This window comes from Nelumbo nucifera, chromosome 1, assembly GCF_055504915.1.
Source record: "Nelumbo nucifera cultivar China Antique chromosome 1, China Antique-T2T, whole genome shotgun sequence".
In the NCBI taxonomy this organism is placed as follows: Eukaryota; Viridiplantae; Streptophyta; class Magnoliopsida; order Proteales; family Nelumbonaceae; genus Nelumbo; species Nelumbo nucifera.
In genome coordinates this window covers 75,692,268-75,713,935 of record NC_142649.1, presented here as the reverse complement: position 1 = coordinate 75,713,935, position 21,668 = coordinate 75,692,268, and the positions used below count along the sequence as shown (strand labels likewise).

General features: G+C 34.2%; 1 protein-coding gene and 1 long non-coding RNA gene across 3 annotated transcripts; both read right to left on the bottom strand.

Moving 5' to 3' along the window:
* Positions 1–8,575: 8,575 nt before the first annotated feature.
* On the bottom strand, positions 8,576–19,473 carry LOC148803450 (uncharacterized). 2 transcript variants are annotated; one of them, XR_016085981.1, is made up of 5 exons: positions 19,412–19,473; positions 16,026–16,086; positions 15,764–15,803; positions 13,064–13,252; positions 8,576–12,960 (listed from the first exon to the last, which is right to left on the bottom strand). It is a non-coding gene; the product is annotated as an uncharacterized LOC148803450 (long non-coding RNA). The 2 variants fall into 2 exon arrangements; XR_016085980.1 differs by having other exon boundaries at positions 15,764–15,930; positions 19,412–19,426.
* Positions 19,474–20,219: 746 nt separating this feature from the next.
* LOC104604966 (uncharacterized) lies at positions 20,220–21,199 on the bottom strand. The gene has a single exon (XM_019199032.2). It carries the CDS (start codon positions 21,098–21,100, stop codon positions 20,408–20,410), a length of 693 nt encoding a protein of 230 aa, XP_019054577.1. The 5' UTR covers positions 21,101–21,199; the 3' UTR covers positions 20,220–20,407.
* Positions 21,200–21,668: the final 469 nt, after the last annotated feature.

Sequence of the window (21,668 nt, the reverse complement as noted above, 5' to 3'; positions counted from 1 at the left end):
ATTTCAGGCCTGTGTGTTTGGGCTCGAGTTTTAAATACTATTTTTTAGGTCAGGTTTGGACTTTCTCAAATAAGTCTAGCCTGGGCTTGAGCCTGGCCCAATACTATTGTATATATAAAAATATACATTAGTTATATATAATATATATTAGTTTATTAAATTATTATCAAATATTAATTACTATTTAAGAAATATGAATTAATTTATTATCAAATTAATATAATATTAGTTTATTAAATTATATCAAAATTATGACATTTTATGTGCAGATCGGGCTTTGGGCTCAGATTCGATATTTTCTATTGATAAAGAGATAAAGCCTGGCCTGTAAACAGGTCACCAATATGTGCTACTCCTACTATAAGTCTATAACAATTTGACTAGAGTTTTGGCAATTAAGCCCGTACAAGGAATTATGAGTGTCCCATAACACATCTCAACCGTATATTAAGAACATCTTCCCATAATAAGTATGAAAATGTTTTTAATACATGTTGAGATGTACATGTGGGGCGCCTGTGGGGCAGGCTCAGTGAAAAATCTCCCTTACGGTATAATCAATTATTAAAATATTAATATGATACAGTTCCTAAGAATTTATACAATAAAAAAATATAAAATAAAATATGGATTGCAAAATATAATAGACTCATTTAAAAAAAAAAAAACATAATGGAGTCACTGAAAAATAATAAGGTAATTGAATTTCGAGCTAGATTTGTTTGGTGATCGATGTTCAAAAAAGTAGGTAGCAATCATCAACTGAGACAGACATTTGCATTGCGGCGGTGATTGTAATAGCGAGTGCACCGAGGTGGTCTTTGCCTTTATGATCCTTAGAAGCTACATGAATAAGAACGTAAATCTAACGTGTGTTAAATAGAAGCAGAGATGGTTTAAATTTATAGAAGAAATATATTAATTTCAAAGAGAATAAATATAGTGACGACTCAGTTGTGAGAAACAAAGTTTCTTGTTCACATGGAGTTGTGCTTTTTTTTTCTTGTCCTCTTGCTGTTATCCAACCTTTTATGCTTATAATTCATCTAGTCCTGTTCTTCCATGCCAATCTACCATTTGTTTTGGTGCTTTTTGGTTTCATTTTTAGAAAGAAAAGGATATAATTGAAGCAAATTAAGAATAAAAGGCTGTGTTTGGTTGCAGTGCAACTTTATTTGCATTAGTACAAATACATGAAAGTGCAAATGAAAAAATGCGAATTCTTGTTTAATTTTGTTTTGGATTTTACTTTATTCTATTTCATGTCTTAATTTACTTCATTTGTACTGTAATCAAACAAAATAAGATAAAATTTGAAACAAAAATAGGTCAGAATTTACACTCAAATTATTTGCACTACCATGGTTTTGCATCAGTACAAATTTATTTGCATTGCAATCTAACACAGCAAAAAGAGATCTAGAACTCAAGGCACATTTATCAGCATAGTTGTACACAAGGTTTAAAATTTCGATACGATACGCCCGATGTGGGGTGCATTGTATCGTATCTTTGAAAAACAGATATGGGATATGCATGGAAATCAGGCGTCTTGTCTTTTTTCATGCGTATCGGACCCGTATTGGTGCGTATCAGAAGCATATCGACGAAAAAGATACGGCCAAAAATTGAAAATATATATATATATATATATAGATATAGATATATATAAAAGGGTAAAAACAAGCTTCTTTTCCTTGAAATAAGCCTTCTTTCATTCCTAAATGACTCTAAAACTCCAAACCTCATTCCTAGAGTGCTAAATTTGCAAAAAATTGCAAGAAAAAATTGTGAATTGTTAATTCTTTTTTTTATTTTTCAAATTTTGAAAAATATGGCAAAAATAGGTAAAATTTTTCAATTTTTTATAGTATCTTGTGATTTCTTTTTTTTCTAGAATGTTTAACTTTATGTTGATATACATTTCTTACATTCAAAATCATAATTTTTTGTGTCATTAATAAATTTATGGAAATTTCATGAAGATATTTGGGGAAAATATAAATTAATAAAAATTTTGAAAATGTAATTTTTCTCTGCATATAAAGACTAAATATGTTTTAGATCTATGGATTTATCTATCATATCCATAGAGGAATTGAAATTTCTTCTTTAGTATTTTTTGATTTTTTATATTTTGAGAATTAAAATAAATAAATAATAATTAATTATGTTTTATAATTTGATCATAAAAGTTGAATATATTATAATTCTATAGATGATCTTTCATATCCACAAACCAATTGAAATTTATTTAATAATTATTTTTTTATTTCTATATTTTTGGAATAAAAAAATAATTAATTAATTAATTATATTTTATCATTTTATCACAATGATTGAATATATTATAATTCTATGGATGATCCATCTTATCGACAAAGTAATTGAAATTTCTTCTTTAATAACTATTTTTTGGATATATTATATAATATTTATTTATTTTTATAATTTTTGAAAATAAATAATAAATAATTATTGATTATATTTTCACTTAGATGTTGTGCCAATGCATGTTTTATGGTTGGATAGGACAATTGAGTTTTTCCCATCCCATAAAACATTAAAACTTAAGAATTATAATTTATCAATTATAGATAAGCATAGGATTTTTAATGAAATTATAATTACCTACAATAAATTTCTTCATAAACCATTAATAGGGTTGTTCATGGGTCGGGTTGGGTCGGTTTACTGAGATTTTTCCAACCAACCCGACCTGGTCGGGTTACTTGGAATTGAAATCGAAACTGACCCTGTGTTAAGCAAAACCGACCTGATCGGTTTGAGTCAGGTTGGGTCGGTTTTGGCTCTAAGTTCAACCATGGTAATAAATTGGTAGATTGGAGAAAGAAGACTGAAATTAAATGTAAAAAATGATACCTAATTCTATTAGAGAAAGAAGACTGAAATTGGCAGGGGGGCGGACCAAGTTAGAATAGAAGTTATCAAGAAAATAGAAAGTCAAACTGTATTAGAGAAAGAAGACTAAAATTTGTATATTTCAAGAAACTTTCTAATCTAAGTAAAAAAAAACACCTAATTCTAATTGTAATTGGTTAACTATTTGGTGTAAAAGACCATAAAAACTATGATCCTTTGATTCTTTTCTTTAAACTTTTCCAAAAAAATTCCTTATCTATTTGTCTTACAATACTTGCCATTAATGTCATTCCTAACTAGAAGACTAGAAATTAAGTTAGGTTGTAACTAGGATAGAGACAACTTAGTTAAGTAGGAACTAAGTAGGTTGTAACTACTAACTAGGAACTAACTACAAACTACTAAGTCGGTTCAGTTCGGGTCGGTTTATGATTTTTTACAACCTGAAACCGACCGGTGCTAAAGAAAACCCAGCCGACTCGGGTTGGGTCGGTTCGGGTTGGTCAGTTTGGTCGGGTTGGGTCTTCTTATGAACAGCCCTAACCATTAAAATATATTAATTTAATGTATATACACCTCATTGAGGTCTTATATTAATTTAATGAAAAGTACTTTCATAAAGTGTTTTTGTAAAAGTGCTTTCCTAAAATGTACTTTTATAAAATTGCTTGTGTAAAAGTACTTTTGTAAAACTACTTTCGTAAAAGTACTTTTCATAAATTTATTTTATAAAATTGGTTTTGTAAAAATGTTTTCATGTTAAATTGCATGTGAACACGAAAGTTAATAAAATCTATTTTATTTCACTTTGAATCATAAAATGAAATGTGGCACGGTAGTTTAGATTTGTAATGAGATGTAAACTTGCTAGGAGTACCGACTTTGAGTCACATTAATTGTTGTTAATTTAGATTTGGCGAGCCTAAATAGAGCTTAACATTGACCCAACCCATCCTGACCCATGCGACCCAACCCATTTTGACCCTAACAATACCCTCGACCCAACTCACCCTGACCCATTTTCACTGACCCTAATGGGTTATTCAACCCATATTGATCCACCAATAGAATAGGTGGGTTCCAAGGTGAGTGGGTCAAATGGGTTGGGGTCAAGATTGCCAGTCTTATTTGCAACATTCCATATATAGCCATAAATAACTTCAAGATTACAGTGTATACATAATCTCGCCTCTAACATTCAAATATTTCTTCATATATAAGGCAAAGAACATTGGATTGATAATGGATTGGTAGTTTATTTCATTTTTATTCTTGCAATTACTTTGATTTCTACATTTTGAGAGTGGTTGAGTACTTGAATTCTTTCCTTTAGTAAGTGTATCAACAACCTTGATTAAGTCACCAAACTAGCTTTATCTTCTTCAATAATATTTTTTTTTATCTTTCTTACTTTTGTATTTTCTCCTTTTCTTTGCTACCATTTCTGTTGGATAGTTGACATCAACAGGCCATTAGGAAAGCTTTTCCTTTGGGAAAATGGGCTCTCTAAAATGGCATTCAAACGGTTGTATCATGTGATGTAACTACACACTTTCACTTCCTAAATTCCTTAGGTTAATTAATTTTTTGTGTAGGTACATAGTGCTTATTCAAACCATTTGAGTTGAGAAAGTACCAAATTGATACCACATGGATGCTTGCGATGAGTCCATAACTCATCGGTTACCTGCTTATAATTCATCGAACGTCTATGATGAGAATACGAATCATCGCAAGTTCGCGCTAAACTTGTACCCAGCATAAGTCAGGATAAACTTTAGCTAATGTAAACCCACAATGAAGCGATAAACTTTGAATACATGTGGTTCTTCAATAAACCTTGAATATGCGCGACCTTGTGATGAACCCTAGGCTATTACAGAACCATGGGTCATTGAAAACCAGAATTAAATATCGGCTACACGTGTTGCCTTAAGCAATGTGTGTGATAAGGTGCCACGTAAGCTTAGTAAAGACACACCCGCCAAACAATGATGTCACCAGCACCACTTTGGTTAAATAGGTCACAAAAGGAAATAGCACACGCGGATTATGAGAATCCTCAGACGAAAGGAAAGTCAGTCCTTAAGAAATCTCATAAGACATGTAGCGAAACCCTAACAGTGCTCCTTAATGACTGACAATGAATCTAATATTCCCTTTTCTAGTAGGAATCAAACACTTTTGACTCCTTCATTTCAGGACCTCGAGATCCCTCCTTATAAATGAGGGTCCTCCTTATAACGATTCATTCACTTGATCACCGACTCATTCAATCATCCTACCCTGCTACCTTATCACTCCATTTACCGTAGTTTCCAAACCTACCTCTGATACCCGGTCTTCCTTCGTCCTTCAAGGAGACCCCTGAACATAGCCACACCACCTTACTTACATTTGGGAAAATTCCCAATTAGTACCCTGTACTTTGGGCCTAGTGTCATTTTGGTCCCCAAACTTTAAAATGCGACAATTCAATACTCGAACTTTTAAAATGTGTCAATCCAATACGTATCATTAACTAGTTGTTAACTAACATTTGAAAAAGACAAAAATGCCCTTTGAATGTCATCTAATTTTTTTTACAAACCATACAAACTTTGACAAAAAAATTAGCAGTCCCAAATCCTTGCCTCTTCTATTCAAGAAAGTTAGGGTCACCAAAATGCCCATTGAGACATGACCCAAACTTTCTTGAATGGAAAAAGCAAGTATTTGGGACTATTAATTTTTTGTCAACATTTGGATGGTTTATAAAGAAAATTAGATGACACTCAAAGAGAATTTGTATCTTTTTCAAATGCCACTTAACAGCCGGTTAACAACTAGTTAATAGTAGGTACTGGATTGGCATGTTTTGAAAGTTGAGGTACTGAATTGTCGCATTTTAAAGTTCGATGACCAAAATGACACTAGGCCCAAAATACAGGGTACTAATTAGGAATTTACTGATATGAGATCTTTTTCTGATATTTGAGAGTGGCGAAAATTATTTTTTTTTTTACTTTTTTGTTCTGTTTCACCATTTCAGTACTCACTTCACATATATTTTGTGTTTAAAACATAGTATATAATCACGATCACCTAACCATGTGGTAGTTATACTGAAATTAGAAGACAACAGTTTGATAGGTTCTCCATTATAACCAGTAAATTATTATATTTCATGATTTATGAGTTAATTAACTTAAGTTTGTTATATTTCATGGATCACCTAACCATGGATCACTATTAAGTTTGTTATATTTCATGATATGTTCTCCATTATTAAGTTTGTTATTAATTCATTGAATTGGTTTTTTTTCTTGATTGATTTGATTTTCTAAGCATGAAGTTGAATACGCAAATGAGAGTTAATTAATTCAGCCTAAATATTCAATTAGTTGTTAATTTTTGTTTGTTTATTTTAGGATAAAGTACAGATTATTATCCTGTACTGTACTTTAGGGGTAGTGGCAATTATCCCTTGAACATACATTTTCTACAAACCCCTCTGAATTTTCAGATTCTAACAAAGACCCCCTCTCCATTAAGTTGAATGATGGAAGAAATTAATTTACCAAAATACTCACTCAAGAAACTTCTATATAATGGGAATTGTAATAAAAAAACCAATAAACATCTATAAAATCCTTGCAATACATACAAGCAATTATTATCAACTAATAAACCTGTAAGAAATGGAAATCGGAAAGAAAATGCTAAAACAATCAATGGAAAAGGTAATTTGGGAACTTAGAAAAACTTAAATACTAGCATGAGAATCTCTTTCAAAATTAAGTAACAGAATGCTAAAGAAGGGGGTCTTTATTGGAATTTAATAGTTTAGGGGAGTCTTAGTTGCAAATGAATGATCAGGGGTAATTGCCACTATCTCCAAAATACATATAGGGCTCGAGCTCGATTTGAGAAAAAAATTATATATAATAAATATTTTTTATTTAATATTTAAAAAATAAAAATTATAATATTTTTATTATATATTTTATTTTCTATAATTATATATATATATATTCGAGCTCGACTCATTTGTTAATCGAGCCTCTAAATTTGGCTCGAGATCGGCTCGAAGCTCGGTTAAAACCAAGACGAGCCGAGCTCGAGTAGCTCGTGAAGAGCTTGGCTCGTGGCCACCCCTAGTTGTTATCAAACAGATCCTAAGACTTGATTTTTTTAATTTTCTTTATGATTTCCAAGTAATGCTTTTTATTTCTTTTTGTTTTTCCTTTATTTTTCTTTTCTTGTTTATTCTATTTGTCATTATGTTGCAAAGGTGCTGCTTTCGTACTGGTACCTTTCAATCTTCCATAAACAAGAGCAAATGATCAGAAAATCCACCATACTAAATTAAAGCCAAGACACCTTTGATAAACAAGGATATGTTCTTCCTCACAAACATGTTAGAATGTAAGGATATTTCAAAAAATAATTCCTAAGGTTCCATTTATTTGTTAAAAAAATTGTAAAGAACCTAAGTCTTCTATTTAAGCTTCATAAAATTCTATATGCCTATTGTTCCATTTGTTCAAACAACAGGCACAATTTTTTTCATACGAAAATAGTTCGACTACATTTGACCACTTCTACAGAAAAACATTTGTTTCCAGAACCATTTATATACACTCCATTTGGTTGGAAATTGAATGAAGGGAAACAATTTTACGATGTTTGGATGCAGGTAAAATGGCTGGGGGGAAAATGGTCTCCAAAAAGTGGGTAGTAGTTGTGAGGAAAATAGAATTCATTTGTTCTTTTTTTATTGTTAACCTTCAAAGTTTTGTATTAATTTCTGGTTAAAAAAAATGGTTATATACAAATCGAAATCGAACTGTAACCAGCACCCCTCATGCTAGGTAGCTTTCCCATCATTTTCTTTGGTTACAATGTTTGATTATTTCCTGTCGTTGATTCTCCAAAATATATGTATTCAATTGACCCCTTGTCTCGCCAAGTAATCTTATCTTAGTCATAGTTGTATCCAAGTGAATGTAATTCTTATTTCCTTGATAAGCAGTTTGCTTCTTATATTGCGCCTGTAAAACCATGATCTAGCCCTGCTGTGCTGTAACTATCCAATATTAGTTGTTGAATTCCCTTCAACTATGATATCATGTAGTTTAGAGCTTTCAGCCTATGTAGTTTTGCCATCATTTCTGCCTTCATAGAGTTTCATTGACCAATGGGACCAGAATACATAGCCAGAGTTTCACCCACATGATTTCTAAAGACTTCCCCTACTGATGGCCCTTGGTTGCCCAAGCTGCACCAATAAAAACTCAGCCTTGTAATTCAAGGGAAACAGAGGCCAATTACATTTCACTTTGTTGCTTTAGCATGATGAGGATGCAATATATCGTCAAACTGCATTCGTTCTAATTTATGTGTAACTATTTTCCCACCAGAGGGATAGCCCTATCAATTCAAATCTCATAACACCCATATATTTCTCAACCATTCTGGTTTTGTTCAAACCTACAATACCCAGACTCCATTTTACCCCAAGTACACATCCAACATGACAAGACATGGGTATGGGTATGGGATATGTGTTGGATCCACCAAACCCTTATGGGCTTTTTAGACCAAGTTTTGATGGATTGGGTATGTATCCACTTAATTGAAAGCATACTCAACATAAATTATTGACTTGTATGGTTTAAATAAATGTTATAGTTACAAGTTAAAGCATGAATTTTTATGGATAACGATGCAAAATTTGTTAAGTGTTGAGAAAGAATAATATTTACAAACAATATAGAACTAAAAATTAGGACAGCACTAACTCCAAATTGTTCTTAGAAGGTTTAAGTCATCCCTGAATACATTTGTTTCCAGTCAACCCCATGCCTTGCTAGTGTATTGCCCACCCAATTTGCTGCTTTGTGAGTCCATTTCCATGTCAGTCATATCTTCTTCAGAGTTGAATAGCTTGTCTCAAAATGTGAAATTCCAGGTTCCCTGAGGATTAAATTTCAGCCATCCTACAGCTGTTTTAGAATCATCCTTTACGTCTATATTATATAAGTTCAGCCTTTTACAGATCCTTAGTCCTTTAAGGACAGCAATCCGATTAGAAATTATATTAGATTTTCTATGCTCCATTATGATATGCTATTTATTTGTCATGGTACAATCTGATTTTATATTTTCTTTCTTTTGTTGCTAATGCTTTTCTTTTAAGGATATTAATCATTGAATGTATTAAATTTAAAGACAAGTTATTTGCATGATTAGAAATTAATATTAACTGTTCAATATATAATTTTTCCATATATCAATAATTCAGTACTAATTGGTGAATAAATTTTAGCTGAGTCCCAATATCCCAAGATTTTAAGGTTAAATGAATCCAACTCCTAGTTGATGGATTAAATTTAGCAGGAAGAAAAGTGGGGAAAGGTTTCGTTTTTCTATTGAATATTATTGTCTGAGGAAATAATTCATTTTTCATTTCTTTACAAGAAACCAAAGACAGCCCTGATCAAATTAAAAGGGGGTGAAAACTAAAGCTTCCACCACAAAAGCAGTGGTAATAATAGATGAAACATTTCAGTCTCAAAAGCCTTCCATCCCTTATACCATAAAAAAAAAAAAAGAAAAAAACAAAGCCTAAGGGGAATATAAAGCAAGCATCAGTTTATCGTACATGTTTTGAACAGGTCAAAAAAATTCCAAAACAAGATCAATAACTTAAATCCCACTGCGAAGGGACAGAAAATAAGGAAACTGTACCACTGAAAACCCTTATAGCCATAAGACCCCATACTCAATTAAAAACCTTAAACATTGAACTTCTGCAACAATGATATTAAAAGGATAAAAAACTGTTGTATCCCCTAATATTTTTTGCCAAAAGATTCGTACATAATCTATGCATGAACCTCAAACTGACAGCAAAACTACTTCCCCCATCAAAGAACAATAAGAAACAAAAAACCAACTACTATGACAGCAACTACCACATCTAGTATAACCAACCATACAGTCAACAGATCTCAGAAATGTGAAGCCAGCAAATAATTCTCTACTTCATCTGTTAAACCAGCTTAAAACTTTTATAATCAAAAAGGACAAGAATTATATTCAAGGACATGTGGCATCTAGATCCTCTCAAATTCTTTTGTTATGATTGGAATTTTATCTCCATCCATTGTTATCTGAAACCAATGATATTGAGAGAATGATTCAACATTTCCTGTTCTTGAAAACCAAAAATTAAATTGGCATTTTGTAAAAGGATTGCAGCTCAAGAGGTTTACACAGTCTTCCCATGAATCAAACTTTGATATCTCTTCAGTGGCTGAATAATGACTACACTCATTGATCAAGAAAAATAATGACTACACTCATGCCTCCTGTTCAAAATAAATAAATGATTTTCATAAAATAAATTAAGCCTTACTCTGGTGATGAAACTTACATTGTTGATGCAGTCTGCAGAAAATTAGTAGCAGTTGAGGACAATCCAAATGCAGAAAATTAGTAAAAAGGGCAGTCCAGTGCACAAGGCTCCCACCAATGCAGGACCTGGGGAGGGACACATACAGAGAAGCTGTTTCCAAAAATACATGAGGTAGAAAAATAAAATAGTGCTGTTAAAGCAGAATTGTAACAGATAGTTCCCCTCCTCAACCCTTCTCTTGCAAGGTTAACTGCCACCAGGTTAGCAGATCTAGAAAACTACCAGAACAAAGTGTTCAAGTTGAAAGCCAAGGATTCCCCCCCCCCCTTCTAAGAAGATGATTAAATTCTTGGGAGACATTTTCTTCTCTATCCAACCAATGACAATCTGAGAGCCACCTTCCATGATAATTCTCACAAATCCCAGAAACAATGATAAAGGGGCCTTTGAGGAGCAAAAATAACTTATTTTTGCAGAATCTCTCAGACCTGTATATACTAAAGACTACAAACCCTGCTATTATTGTAAACTCTCCAATACAAGATGGATCCTAGTTATCCCAAGAGATCCACCAAATTTAATCTTGACTGCATTCTCAGCAAGGGAAGCCCACAGTTTTCTCTTCTTTCTTTTATAGCAAGAAGCCCAAAAAGATGTTGCTATTTTGCTATTATTCAGTTGAGAAACTTGCACCAACTTTTGGGTTGATCCCTTAAAACTTAATTTCAGCTGAGTAATAGCATATTCAATCCCATCATCAATTTGATAACCAGGGTAGCTGGATAGCATAAAGCTGTTACCAAGAATCTGCAAGCAGCACAATCTACAGTATCAATTAAACCTAGAATCACCTGTCACTCAAAGCGTGCATCTTCTTGGATGTCAACTGGTAAGTTCCATTTGTGAAAACCTCAAGGCCTCCGTTCAGTTCAATTCCTTGCATATTCTTGGGTCCAATTTAGTAATTTTCCCACTGAACCCTCAAAGACTCCATTCAACTGAATTTCTTGCATTTTCATTATATGAATAGTATGAATTTCTTGATGCATTATTTAGGACTTTGTTTTCATCCATTCCAAGTTTAACAAGAGATCATCTGTAATTTCCATGTATCCACAAGGATGGGCAATTAACCTAGCTGTCTCCAAGAGCCTTAATGATCAACAGAGGACCCTAAGACAGGACTTTTTGAAAATTAACAATTTTTCAAATACCCAAATGTATCAAGGAGCTGAAAGCTCATAATGGAATAGCATCCTGGCTTCAAAATGTGTCTCATTTCTTATATCCTAGCTGACTGCTTTGAGATGATAGATATGGTTATTGGTAGCGTGGAGTGTGTCAAACTGCAAGCATATCTTGAAGCCATATGGAAGGTAGTCATATTTTTATGGTGCTCTGATTAAGAGAAATATCACCATCTTACCTTACAGGGAGATAGGATTTCTCTAACCAAAGTGGATTCTGAGATATGGAAGCATTTACAGGCATTGAGAAGTTATATACATGAAATGAAATATAAAAGCCAATGACCCCATAGGCCCATAGTTGACGTGGTCACATGTATCCCTCTGTGAGGAGGCACAGATTCAAACCCACAAATAGTCAGATTGTCAGTGTTGTGCAAGTAGACCCCACACAGGTTCAAACTCACTAGGTCTAGCATATGGCACCTCACCCCTATGGGGGCTAAAGTTGCAATAAAACACCAAAAGAAAATGACAGAGAGAAAATGATTATCATGAGTTCCTCCAAACGCCATCAATCTGATTCTTTGGTATCATTAAGGATAGAAAATATAAATGAAAAGCAGTCAATCCTACCTATAAATTGATCAAACATGCAATTGTTTATGTCCTCCAAATGCTCCAATAGATGGAAGGCATTTTGTATAGGAGATTTGATAAGTTGTATTTTAAAATATCTTTTTATTAACTGAATTTGGAAACGCGCCTTGAGTGAGATTGTGGTCCTTGCTTGCTACTTTGGCTTCATTTTAACAATTTAGCTTATGCATCAGGGTGATTAACAAGTATTCAAGCATGGGTTACCATTTTCACAGTAACAATAAAAACCAGCATGGTGTATCATGATTTATACCCATTTTAAGGAGATTGTATGCTTAACTCTTAAAACTTAAATTTTATTAAAACTTGAGGTAAGAATTTTGATTTGACTTCATGTCAACCTTAGTTTGGGACCTGTTTGGGAGGGTTAAAGTTTTGATTGATTTTTTTTTTTTTTTGTGGTGGGTTCTACCTGTTTGGGAGTGCCAAATTTGGTTGACAGGCAATCATTTAAAGGGTCCACTTCAGCTTCTTTGAATAGTTTATTTGTATTTACATTCTTCTCAAACATAGCCTGAAAGATAAAATAATAAACTTTTCAATTCAGCATATTCAGCTGTTATCAAAAGCTCCTTAGTGATAAGCTGTTCGGGGTCTAATATTATCAAACCATGCAAGACAACTTATTCTCCTTTAACAAATTACTGTAATCACTCTGTTTTAGAGAGAGAGAGAGAGATAAGTTTTTTGTACCTATGAAATTGGTAAGAGTTTTTCCCTCATCACCAATTGGTTGGCCCATTTCATCTAGTTGAACAATAATCTTGTCCTCAGCTGGCATATCCCACACCTCTAACATACGTGTGGGACCTCGAGGCTTGTATTGAGCTGAAAACATGAAAGATGTGTAAATTGTATATGGGTTATAATAACTCAATAAACAAACTAAGGATTTTTATGTCAAATTAACGTATACAAAATTATCAAATACCTTTAGTTGTCTGCCTTTCTGAGTGTGCATCCACTGGTGCACTACCCTAGGTAGTTTGGCCCTCATTGTTGGGCTCAGCCTGGGTAGTTTGCTCCTCATTATTGGACTCACCCCCTTGTAGCTGACTTCAACTCTTCCATGAGAACTCAATAAGACAATATTCAGTCTCTTGCGTTTCCCCATATTAACCTGTAAGGTGTAATGATCAAATTGAGAAGGATAACTTATGATTAGGCTTTGTTTGGTTTGAAATAAAACATAGGTAAAGTTATACAGGTCAAGAAAGGCCAATCCCCGCATTATTGCCACCAAGTCACTGGATTGTGTTACAAGAATGGCCAATCCAAATTCTGAAGAAACTCAGGGCTGGGAGGTTAGTCTATTTAGTAATGGTCCCAATGGAGGAAATAACTCAGGATTTCTTGTTTCAGTGCAGAGAAAACATGGAAACTCAGGGCTAAATTGTCCAAGGATCAAATTCTTGGATCCACAACTAGTAATGGCCCCATTGAATAGATTTTGAAAAATGCATAATTTATGAGTCTTGTGATTTTATCTGTGCTTTCTCTAGTTTCTAAGTTTGAGTCTTCTCAAATAATTTCTGAATCTAATTATTGTATATAGTTGGGTTATTAATTAATCAGCTGAGAGATTGTTCCAAGTAAGTTTATAAAAGCCCTGTAATTTGCAAAACAAAAGGGAGTTTAGAATTTTGAGTTAAATAAAATTGAGTATCTGGATTTTCTCAGAAGAAGAAATTTTTCTACTATCTTGCTCTTGTCTCTTTGATGGAATTCCTCATGGTGGCAAGCTTCTTTTTAGGTTCTCACTCTTATGTCTCTCTCCTCAACTTCATTTCTCGGATTTTTTTTTATATCTAGTGTCAAACTTGAACGTGAATCTAATTGCTTAAGGCTTCTATATCTAGTGTCAAACTTGAACATATCATTTATGGAATTCCTTGAGCCTAATGCTTTGTAAGTTGTTTAAATTAATTGGATACCAGTTTGTACCACTATCAATAGATAACAAGCTGGGAGAAGTTCAGCTAAGATGGTTTACCCAAGTAATAGACAACCATTGTCCACATCAGTGTGAACTGACATGATGCAAGTAGAAGGCTCTATAAGAGCGAGGAGAAACCCAAAGAAAATGAGGATTGAAGTGGTAAGAAATGATTTAATGACATATAGATTACTAGAAAACAGAACTCCTAATAGAACTAAATAGTGGGAGAGGATTCATTTAGTTGATGCCATATGGTGGTTTAAGGCTGAACTAAGTTGAGTAACTATTGGAAATATGAACCTAGAGAAATTGAAGAAGTTAAATTGCCTGTAGCATCCAAGAACACAAATTAACAGTGTACAGTGTAACTGGTTTTATATTCATTAGTGAAATTCAAAACTGGATAAGGAATCGTATGTAAAAGGAATGTGACAATTCTATGGCACTGCTACTGCTAGTGCTTGGGTTGAAAAAAAGATTTCCTGTATTTGCAAAAATACAGAAATTTGAGATTCCCTGTTCCCTTAGGAGTAGCTTTCCTTCTCCGGGATGATTTGTTAGATAAAAACCTCTGTATTTATCATGTGAGCAATACGGACAAGATTATTGTCATGTATGTCAGAAGAATTTCTGTGAGTCTCATTCTTTTTTGCCTTATTTCTCCACTTGCAGCAGCTGGTGTTGCATGTTCATTGATTTTGGCATTAATGAGTCATCTAACAATTCTGTTCTAATAAAACTATGGTTGGTAGCCTAGTATTCTTTTCACCTAAAGGACCTGCCTTTGGCAACCATCTCAAGGACCAACGTTTGGGATCAAAGGTGGGCTGCAGGTGGTGGTTACAGTCAAGTGATCCCAATGGATGAGCTCAATCAGCACTTAACAGGAGATATCCATGCAGTTACTGCAGCAAATAACCTTCTGGCTGCTGCCATTGATAGTCGGACTTTCCATGAGGTAACTCAATCAGATAAGGCCCTTTTAAACAGGTTATGCCCACCTAATAACAATAGATGATCTTGGTGTTGGAGGTGCCTTGACTGTGTTTATGAAAGATGCCATCAACCCTACTCTAATGCAGACCCTTGAGGGACTCCAGTTCTTGTACATCCAGGACCTTTTGCCAATATTTCTCATGGGAATTCATCCATTGTAGCTGATAAGATTGCACTAAAACTGGTAGGACCTGGTGGATTTGTACTTCCTCTATAATATCACAGCTTTGATTGCTTTTCCACAAAAAACAAAAAAAAAAAAAAAAAAACTTTGCACTGTTCTTAAACAACCTTTATTCAACTTTTTGGTCAGCTACTAAACCCCGTTCGACTATTATCTATGACTCCATATTTTGTAAAAGAAAATTCACCTGCTTATCTGTTACAAGTGCAAGGAGCTAGAAGAGATGGAGCGAAAAAAGGACACGGATTGGAGTAGCAAGGAATGATCTAAGGACTCATAATTTAACAATGATATGGCACTTAACAGAACAGAATGGCAAAATAAGATTCATTTAGCCAAACCCCATATAGTTGGGGCAAGGCTTAGATGATAATTTTCTTAGTTATTACTGTAAAAGGAAAATGAAAATTTTACCAAAGACAAATAGCATGCTTAAGAAAGAAAAATAGGCAAGAAAACCCATAAGTAAAGCATGACAAAACAGTTGTATTTGGATAGTAAGAGATACTTACAGATAATCCCCCTGCCTTGTTATATAGTACAAAGCAATGGCTGTGATGAAGACGCAAACAGAAGTCAGAAAGTTAACTACAATGATGAACTTAAAGAATTCCCTAGAACCACATATGGTTTCAAGCAGCTTCCCAATAAAAAGAAGACCAGTGGTGCCTACGACCACCTGGGAAACAAGTATAGCTTCAAGACCTGTTGTTTTAAGGAAGTGGATGATTGTGAAAGTACAATTGCATCATTTACAACAAAACAAAGGCGTACCCCAAAAACTGATTGCTCAGCATAACCAGCTGTTATGAGGTTCCAAGAAAAAGGTATTGTCCTGCAAATTCAGTTCCACATTGGTGAATATTCTCAGTGAAAAAGTTAAGATTACAGAGGAAAGATGAATACAGGATCAGGGATCGTTGCATCTGAGACCATACCCAAGTTCTTTACCATATTTACAAGATTTAATTTCATTGAATATGAATTTGTGCCTGTGGATGCACTTAAATGCAAATATAAATGCAGATTGTAACTGGAAGAGAATCTTTCTTCATGAACTTTTAATTTATAAAGATCTGAAGACACAATACTTTGTGCATAACATGCACTTTCATAGGAGCTCTGAACAGTTCAGCATAGGAGGGCTACAATTGAACATTCAAACAAATTTCTTGGAAACTGCTTCATTTAGTTCAGTCAAGTAACAAAAGCAAAGTTTTACTTTTGGTAGCTAATCGCTAAAGAAAAACAATGAATCTATATATGCATGTGGTTGTACCAGTCAACATGCATCAGTGCTTTTATTTTCTAAATGATGAACATCCAACCACTATATTGCCAAGTGCTGTAGTTGCTCTTGGAGTTAGGGCATCAGTCTGATATTTTTTGGCTTATCTTTAAATGCTTTTTCAAGAAACATTTATTAGATTCTTGCTCATCTTAACCAGTTGTAGAAGAAGAATCTTGACAAGATGTAGTCAAACAGAATGACGATGCTTATGATTTAGTGCATGAAGCCCATAATGGTCCTCAATCTACAGAGGCTGTGCAAAAGTATTCCAACAAGGAAAACAAACTTTGTAAAGCATCTGACTTTCAACAGCATTGTATTCATTAATGGATGGAATTTCATAGAATGGATGAGACATTGCAAATCTCTGGATTCTTAAACACCTTTTCAAAGCTAATTGAATCATTCCCCTTCATCTTGTGTACCCATGAAATTGGCTGCTTCAGTAATTGTAAATTTAAGATACATACCTCCAACATTGATAGGGTTAACTCCCTAGTGGAACCAAGAAAGATGGCTTGAATACTTAATTAAATAGTCTCGAAAGAGGAAGATCTTAATTTAGCACTGTGTTAAATGTTGAGGGTTTGATCTGTTTTATGATTGGCTGTTTCAGGCTTTATATAATTGAGGGATTGATCTGTTTTATGAATCTCCAGTTGTTTGCTTCTTGGGCTCCTTTTAACTGTAGGGGTGCAATATGCTCTCAAGTTGGTATAAATATTGAAGTGCAATTACAGTGAACATCTGAATGTGGTAATTAAATGACTAAGATGAAACTTGGTTTACTTATTTGGACTTCTGATGTACATTGGTTTACTTATTTGGACTCAATAGGGCATTGAGTTCTATTTGAATATATTATAATTTGTTGATACTAGTCAATTTTTTTTTAAGTACTGGTTTTCATCTGTTTTAGCTTGTTTGAGGTTGGTACATTTTAACATATCCTGTTTTATCTCAAATATTACATTTTAGTGTATCCTGGTTTTGTCTACTTTATTGAGTGGGTTCATGCTAGTAAATGGAGGTTTACTTGAGTTGATTTCCAAGGCCTCATTTTGTTAGACTTTGAGTGTTCATTGTTAAGAAAGTGGTCTTAAACTAAAAGTGAAATGTGCTCAGCTATACTGACACATCTTACCAATTTTTTCTGGCAAACTGAATCAAGTTAAGTACATTTTTTTCTTTATTTTCAATGCATCTGTTCTGCATTTTTAACTAAATTCAAGACATGAAATTATGTGTATGCCTCATGTTTTTTCTTACCCGTAGAGATGATTGATGTCAGATTTGAGTGAACCTGTTTGTGAGAGGGAAGCAAAGTTCTAGAATATAACTTGTTCAAAATAGATTGGAAGAACAGGTAGTTAGGTTGATAATGACATATGATGAGTTATATGCTCTAGAAAATGAATAAATAATGCATTTGAGCATTAAAAACCAGTCTTGGCACTTCAAAATCTAGCATCACTTATCAATGGTCCAAGTGCAAGGTTGAATGACTACTGGTCAACTGGTCATGACAAAATTTGTTGAAATAACATGAATTCATGAAGGAAATGAACCATTTCCCAACAAACCACTATTCTAGAATCCCCTTTTTTTTGATAAATACTATTCTAGAATCCCCTTTTTTTTGATAAATACTATTCTAGAATCCCCTTCACAAGCAGCAAACTAGAGAGCAGATGTTTAGCAAATCTGAGACCCTCAAGCTTAAACTAAAAGCCCAAATCAGAAATCCATCAGCTCTCAAGATACCCCCCCCCCCCATTTCCAACCTTAGCTTCCCCAGAGTTTCTCAGAATTCCATCAAATTGCAAATTGACAACAGTGAGAGGTCTAGAGCATATGAAGGGAGAGGGCTGAAGAATTAAGGGGGAGGACTTTAAGATTTTTACTCAGATCACTGTAGCTGATTCCAGAGAACATTTTAGCTAAAAGCACCCAAGAGTTTAACAAAGAAAGGATATGTCTTTCTCATGTGTTGATGAAAAATGTGTTTTTAACCATAATTATCTTATATACTGTTTATAAATTTACTCTTTTAGACAAAATATAACAAAATTTACAAAAAATAAAAAAACACGAGACTTCTATACATTACTAACCATATAATCGCTTCGGGCCTAAGTTGATTAGGATCAACAATAACTGATCCTAACCCAATTATTAATCGAGACAAAAACATAGAACTGGTCAAGTTAGAGGTCAGAGATGGGAAAAAATTAAACATGCTTTCTGCTCAAAATTCCAGTCAAGTTAGAGATCTTATTATTTATTAATTAGGAATTTAAAGCAAATTTTTTACATTCATATTATAACTCATTTCTAAATTTTCCAATGCTGGCATTTTGAATACAAACATCATTAAATCTTAAATCTTCATAGAATATGAGTCCTTAACGTATACACAAAATTTTTTTTTCTCATAAACTACTAGGTGTGTATGGTGCAGCCAGGTATCATGAATTGGTTCCATCTGCCCTATTTCTTCTACTAAATTTTTGTTCATCTAATTTGGGCTTTTCCAGATCCCAAATAAATTGCTTATAGTCACTAAAAAAGATACCCACCTTTTCCAGATCCAAACTAAGTTTAAACTTTGTCTCTCCAATCTCCACCACTACAACCGATCAAGTTCAAACCCAAAACCAGAAGCCATTAAATTTTGGGTATGGAAATGGGAGTTCAGCACTGAAACTATTCCCTTTTCCTCTCTAGTGTAGAAAAGAAAATCTAAACCAAGAATTAAACAAAGTCGAATCAAAAAAGTAAACAAAATCCCAAATAAAAAAAAAATTAAGAAAAGAAACTAAAAATAATAAAAATATTATGGCTCAAGATTTGGAGATGGAACACTTACCATAACTTGTAGCTTGAGATTCAACTCTCTTTCTTGATCCCCTTTTCCTTGATGCTTAATCTGGATAGATACCCTCAAACAAATGTAGTCGAATGTAGGAATTGGTGGTGGCGGCGTGAATAATGGTACTGATTTTGCTGTTCAAGGGAGAATGAAGGGAAATGTGAAGGAAGATAGGGTTTAGTGGGAGAAGTCGTGGAACGAGAGAGGGAGAGAGTGAGAGAGTCAAAAAAATGCAGTGAAACGAGAGGGAGAGAGTAGTGGAGATAAGAGACTCCAAAAATGCACAAACTCGCGCAGTATCCTCTCGCGCCATTTCTTTTTTCGTATTTATGCTATACCAATGGATCTATCCCCTCGGTATAGATAACCTTCACTGACGGTTCCTATTCCATCGGTATATGTATACCTATACCACGGTTGTTACCATTGGTATATATCCTACTGCCTAAATGATGAAGGAAATAATATCCGTTGGTATATGGCAGTTTTCTTGTAGTGCCTAGTGCATCTTAAGCTCGATCACTAAATTGGAAATGTCATACATGTCAACATAATCCAGTTAGACTAAGCCTAATGTATCTCAGCTGCTCATTATTATGTTCGGGGTTATTAAACAAGAATTCATACCTGGTCAAATGTGCCACAATTCATTAGTCATATTGTGCCACAATCCAATGGGTTCTGCATCCAAATTCTATGACCTTTACAGCCCTAATAACTTTTCCTAAAGTTGTTAGTTTCCATGGGCATACTTCAGCTATTTTCAAACAAAAAGAACAAGAGAAATTCACTATACCAGAAAGAGGAAATAAAAATTGCCACGTACATTTTCTGTTTGATACGGATTTACAAATTACAATAGTTTGATCAGCTACAACTGCGCCAAATTCGTAAATTTGTCCACACGTATGCGAAAAAAAAACAAAGAACAAAAGAACAGCAGAGGCAAATAAATTTAACATTCCATAAGAACAGAAAAAAAAAATGAATAATTCAAGGAGGACCTCTGTTTCTCATTATGATCTCAGTCATTTTCAATCCAATTAACGTGATATTACGAGCACCAACAAGTTTCGATCTCTTAAACAAACCCGTAATTTCCCGTAATTCCTCATCCGAGCAAAGCTGGACGGCAAGTATACAAACCCCACCTGGCCGAACCGTCCTTTTCATCTCGGAAACGAACCGAGAAGGAAACAAAGACTCCGAAAAGTGAGCGCTGAAACCTACATCGAAGACCCCATCGAAGAAAGGAAGATTATGAGGATCTGCTCTACTCACCAGAGGCAGCGAATCAATGAGTTCAACTCCAGTGACATCGGTTACGCCCATTTCCAATAATGCCTTTACTTCGTGGCCGGCGCCGGCAGAGACGCAGAGGACCCTCGAGTGGATAGTGAGGAACCCCATACTTTGAATTCCATGGAATAGCTCGGTGTAGGAATCGACATTCTTTCGCCAGATTTTGGTGGACCAAAGGCGCCTGTTCTTCTTCTCGAGGGAGATGATCTCGCGGTGGGTGGAGTCGCAGGAGGATCTCGGGAATTTGATCTTTGCGGCCCTTGGGTCTGAGTCTGAGATGCATGTCTCTGGTGTTCGGATGAAGAGGAGGAGGAGCGTGAAGGTAGCAATGGTGACAGCTACGCAGGATAGGCGATTCAACAGAGCTTGTACGTGTCTATCCATTGGGGGGAGAGAGAGGGAGGAAGAGAGGAACTGAGAGGAACAGAGGGATCTGTTTCTTTCTGGGTAGAGTTAGCTGCCAAGTGATTCCTTACGTATCTCATTGTTGAATATGAATATAATTGAGGGGCCCACGAAATCAAGTTATGTTTATGGTCTAAAATGATTTATAATAGTAGCACTGATAAAATCGACGGTTGATAATGATACATAATGTGAACGATGGTTCTACAAACACAGTAATATGTATTTCTTGAAATTCAGTTTTCATTTGCTTTTTTGTGCAATCAAAGAAAATGGTCATTGATCATCCCAAATTTCAATTCTAAATATATTATTATTTCGTTATAATCAATGTTGAATTGGAATTAATATTGTTTCTATGCTTACAATCTAAATTTATCATGTTTGTATTTAATTGAACAATTCTCACATAGCTATTAGATAATATTTCTCCATTCCAAAATAAATCAAGATAAAGTACTTCAACTTCATTTATTTATTTACACATGAAATCACTTGGCAAGTATGAACACCATTGTTTTAAAAGCAAACTTAAATTTTCTAAAAG

What these genes read in the sequence shown, in the direction of transcription:
- LOC104604966 (XM_019199032.2), bottom strand. Translation starts at nt 21,100, where the DNA reads ATGGATAGACACGTACAAGCTCTGTTGAATCGCCTATCCTGCGTAGCT.